Source organism: Pristiophorus japonicus, chromosome 16, assembly GCF_044704955.1.
Source record: "Pristiophorus japonicus isolate sPriJap1 chromosome 16, sPriJap1.hap1, whole genome shotgun sequence".
NCBI classification, from domain to species: domain Eukaryota; kingdom Metazoa; phylum Chordata; class Chondrichthyes; family Pristiophoridae; genus Pristiophorus; species Pristiophorus japonicus.
Genome location: NC_091992.1, coordinates 45165549 through 45170463, shown reverse-complemented (window position 1 = coordinate 45170463; position 4915 = coordinate 45165549). Strand labels below are relative to the sequence as shown.

General features: G+C 45.3%; 1 protein-coding gene across 1 annotated transcript; it reads left to right on the top strand.

Moving 5' to 3' along the window:
- The first annotated feature begins 2539 nt into the window (after positions 1–2539).
- On the top strand, positions 2540–4477 carry LOC139226474 (uncharacterized). Its single transcript, XM_070857274.1, has one exon. It carries the CDS (start codon positions 2569–2571, stop codon positions 3922–3924), a length of 1356 nt encoding a protein of 451 aa, XP_070713375.1. The 5' UTR covers positions 2540–2568; the 3' UTR covers positions 3925–4477.
- Positions 4478–4915: the final 438 nt, after the last annotated feature.

Here is a 4915-nt window from a genome sequence, read left to right as displayed (position 1 = left end):
TGTGCGTCAGCCTGACGCAGACCTGGCACATGCACGGCCGACGTCATCACGACCTTTCCGCAAGGTTATTTAAATATTGCAATAACCCCTCCCCCATTCTCGTCAATTGAGTAAGGGCAATAACTTGCATTTACATGGCACTTTTAACACAAAGACAAGTGTCAAAAGAACAACAGAAACAAAATGGAAATGGATGCCAAACCAGAAAATTATAGATTAGGAAGGATGGTAGAAAGCTTGGTCCACAACTATTTTTATTCTTGCAGCCTTTATTGGCTCCCTAACACCACAGTAAAAGTACTCCAACAAACATGAATAGGCGAAAAAAAAATTCAAAGCACAAGTTTGTCAAAGATAATGGCCCGGAGTTTACGGGGACTATGGCGGCGTATGCGTAGGTGTTGTGAAGGGCCCTGCAAATTCCTGATTTCTGCATGCAATGTGCATGCACGAAAACCCAGACCTTGAGATCTGTCAAGTTGCTCCTGAACAGATCGTATGCAACTGCTACAAAATCACTTTCGCTGGCACAGATTTGGGCTATTTCCCCAACTACTGCCCAGCGAATACCCACAAAATTCTTACGCCTGGTAAAACAGGTGTAAGGCCTTTTACCAGCGTAAGGGTTAAAATAAATGTTTAAAACATTTTTTTAATGATTTAAACATTCACTTACATTTAAAATTAGTTTAGGTTGTTTGTCCTGTTTAAAAATGTTTACATTCTTCAAAAATTTTAATTTTTATTTTAAATGTTTAATTAAAGGGGCTTTTAATTAATTTTGATCCTGTGATCATTTGTTTTTAGTTCAGTGTTGTGAAATTTTATCTATTGGATCATTTCTATTACTTCCGTACGTAAATCGAATCCTCATAAGGATAATAGGAATCCTCCTTTGTAATTGGTTGGCCTGGCGAACCGCCTGCGCCCCTGGGATCTGTGGGCCTTTACACAGGCGTACGCCTACAGGTCCAGGGTCACAGGAGTCCGAAGCTCCAGAGCATACATGGGCAGTAAGCCTCTGACCACAATTTCCAGGCCACTGAAATTTGTGAGGAAATGAAGCGATAAAAGCTGAGGCAATATATTTAGTTAAATATTTTAATAAATGTGTTTAATTACTGTAGCTACAACAGAAACAACTTGCGTTTATATAGCAACTTAAGTGCCTTGGGACGTTGTTTAAGGTGCTATACAAATATATAAATGACGCACTAACATTAGTGTTCTCGCTCAGGCCAACATCCCCAGCATCGAAGCACTGACTACACTTGACCAGCTTTGCTGGGCGGGCCACATCGTCCGCATGCCCAACGGGTTTAGACAGGTTAGATGCAGGAAGAATGTTCCCAATGTTGGGGAAGTCCAGAACCAGGGATCACAGTCTAAGGATAAGGGGTAAGCCATTTAGGACCGAGATGAGGAGAAACTTCTTCACCCAGAGAGTGGTGAACCTGTAGAATTCTCTATCACTGGAAGTTGTTGAGGCCAATTCACTAAATATATTCAAAAAGGAGTTAGACGTAGTCCTTACTACTAGGGGGATCAAGGGGTATGACGAGAAAGCAGGAATGGGGGACTAAAGTTGCATGTTCAGCCATGAACTCATTGAATGGCAGTGCAGGCTCGAAGGGCCGAATGGCCTACTCCTGTACCTATTTTCTATGTAACACAAAACTCCCGAAGCAAGTGCTCTACTCGGAATTCCTGCATGGCAAGCAAGCCCCAGGTGGGCAGAGGAAATGCTTCAAGGACACCCTCAAAGCCTCCTTGATAAAGTGCAACATCACTACCGGTACCTGGGAATCCCTGGCCCAAGACCACCCAAAGTGGAGGAAGAGCACCTCGAGTCTCGTCGCCGAGAGCATGCAGAAATCAAGCGCAGACTGCGGAAGGAGCGTACGGCAAACCAGACTCCCCACCCACCCTTTCCTTCAACCACTGTCTGCCCCACCTGTGACAGAGACTGTAATTCCCGTATTGGACTGTTCAGTCACCTGAGAACTCACTTTTAGAGTGGAAGCAAGTCTTCCTCGATTTCGAGGGATTGCCTATGATGATGATAAACAGTAGTGGAAAAATGAAATCTCCCAGAGGACTTCACAAATGCTAATGGAAAAACAAAGGGAAAGTGAAGGTTGTAAACGTTTCATCATTGGGACAGTCTCAAGGATGAATGCTTCAAATCAATCACCAGCTCATTTGTGATTGATGATAACATTAAGAACATGGTACATCTTTTCCCAAACAAAATAAATTTGCCGAATAGTTTTTCGAAAGTGTCACTTTAACAATAACGTTTGAAAGTTTTACAGGAATCAAACTTGGTCATTGCTCTGAGTCCATTTCAATTGGTGGGTAAAAAGCAAGTGATTGGCAATTGTAGGTCGAGCTGTCAATCAGGGCCAATGTGGGCGGGACATACACGAAACCTGCACTGTCATAGGCTGAATCTGTGACGTTGTAAATGGCTGGAAGTCATGTTGATCATGAATCTCTGACCTGTGATTGGTTGAGGCGGCTGTCAGTCAGGGTCAGATCCCGCCTCCCCGGTGACGGCCTGAGAAGATGGCGCTGGCGTTTGCCGGTCGGTGTATGAGGACACATCAAGGCCGGGACACGGGGGACTGGGCGAGTAAAGTAGTTGCTGGTGGCGGCCTAAGACGCGACCGGTGTCCGGGGACTAACCTAGGCCCCGTGGGAGCTGATGTTCGGCAGCGGCCCGGCGGCCGGTCGGAAACCAACTGTCAGCAGCGGGCGGGGGCGCGCGGGGCAGGGGGCGCGCCTCCGCCTCAGCCAATGGCAGGGGGGCTGAGTGTCCAAAGAGGAGCCATTGCTGAAGGTGGTGGGCACCTGGACCCCTGGCAGCCCCGATTTACCCCCAGGGACAATCCCAGGTGGGGGTCAACACAGGATGGGGCCCGGGTCGTGCAATGCCTCTCACAGGCCCTTGCTGTGCTGCACTTGTACCCCACTCAGCAAGAATCTGTGAATGGTCCTCCAGGTGGGCCGCTTGGCAAAGAATGCCCATCAGTGAAGTCCAGCCGGGTGGTTGGGAGCATGACATTTCCAGCGACTGGGTGCCCTTTCTCTAGGGCGAGGGCATGCGGTGACAGTGGTGCATACACCGCTAAAGGGTTTGCCAAACATGGGAGTTGTTTGTCCTGTCACGCCTTGTTCTCTCGGAGGATCAGTGACAAATACCATCAAGGGCTTTGGAATGTCCAGACTTTTAAACGGTTAATCGTCTCAAGTGCCCGTGCATCACTCAAGGATGGTAACAGATACCGGCATCACCACTATTCTGTCATCAAAGTACTGTACCAATGCAGAACATACGGCCATTTTAAAGATGGCACAAGGTATTCGAGTGGAAATAATGCTGTCCCACCTCCACAAGGGAGCAACACAGTATACTATGATGTTTTGAAAATCTCTCCCAATGCCACCCAGAGTCAGATCAAATCTGCTTACTACAAGCAGTCACTTATTTACCACCCAGACAGAAATGCAGGCAGTGAGGAGGCAGCATTGAGATTCACTCAAATCAATGAGGCATATTCCGTGCTGGGCAGCATAAGTCTGAGGAAGAAGTACGATCGAAGGATTCTGACTTCAGCAGATTTGCATATCGGGAAAAAACCTTTGGAAAAAGTCCAAGCCTCAACGGCAAAGCAATCACAGGCCAGGAGCTCATCAGATACATTAGACACTGGGAAACCAAAGTTCAATTTTGATGAGTTCTACAGGGCTCATTATGGGGAGCAACTGGAGAAGGAGCAGATTCTGCGCTGGAGAAGGATGCAGCTTCGCAAAAGCAGGAAAAGTCTGGAGAAAAAATGGCATCTTCACAAGCTAGTGGAGGCAGCAGTGACTGCTATGCTTATTACAGGATTTTTCCTTTTGTTCAGTAAACACAAATAAATGAATGTGAGGCTCCCTAAAGGAGTATTCTAAGACTTGCATATCATTGTAATTTCCTGTATGTCTCTATTGCTATTTGACACTCAGGATAATGTGGTTGAACAGAAGTGGGCACATTATAGTAGTCATAGTTTGTAAAATCCACCCACAGTTGCAATAGCTGCCATATTCTTATAACTAAAGCCTAGCAGTACTGTCTGCCATGAAGGAGTTTTACAGGTGCAATCACATTACTGTTTGGTAAAATAAAAATTTAAAAAACTGCATATGCTGGAAATATGAAATAAAATTAGATAATGCTGGTAATACAGAGCAGCTCAGTCAGCCTTTTCTGTAAAGAGAAAAGGCAGGATTTGGAACTTCATAACCTGTCTACAGACTCTGATTATGTATTTCTAGCATTTCCTGTTTTTATTTATAAAACTTTTCCCCCTTGTTTCTGGCTCGGTGATCAGTAGCGCATTAGAGATTCAATTTTAGTCTTGTCTGTTTTGTATGTTTGCTCAACTTGGGCTCTGTAGTTTGAAAATTGATGATGTCTGGGCTCTGTAGTTTGAAAATTGATGATGTCTGCATTATGACAGTAGATGCTATTGGATCCGAAAATGATTTTTAAAACTAGAATCATTTCACACCAGATGGTGCTAGGAAGTGTGGGCTTAGGCTGCATTTACACTGCAAACGTAGCATCAGTGCAAAACAGTTCATTAGGTTATGGTGGCAATCCGGAGTCAGGCCCAAAGTAAGACTAATTTCCCCAGGAATCTTCCGTTTCTCTCAGGATTCTGGATTTGTAGTGTACATGCAGTTTCGGTTAGCTTCTACTCGACAGACTGTCTGCTACCTGTATCCTAATTCACACCAAATCTCGTTTACCCATTGCCTGTGCTCGCTGACCTACATTGGCTCCACGGTCTGGCAACATCACGATTTTAAAAATTCTCATCCTTTTATCAAATTCCTCCATGTCCTTGCCCCACCCGATCTCTAT

What these genes read in the sequence shown, in the direction of transcription:
- LOC139226474 (XM_070857274.1), top strand. Translation starts at nt 2,569, where the DNA reads ATGGCGCTGGCGTTTGCCGGTCGGTGTATGAGGACACATCAAGGCCGG.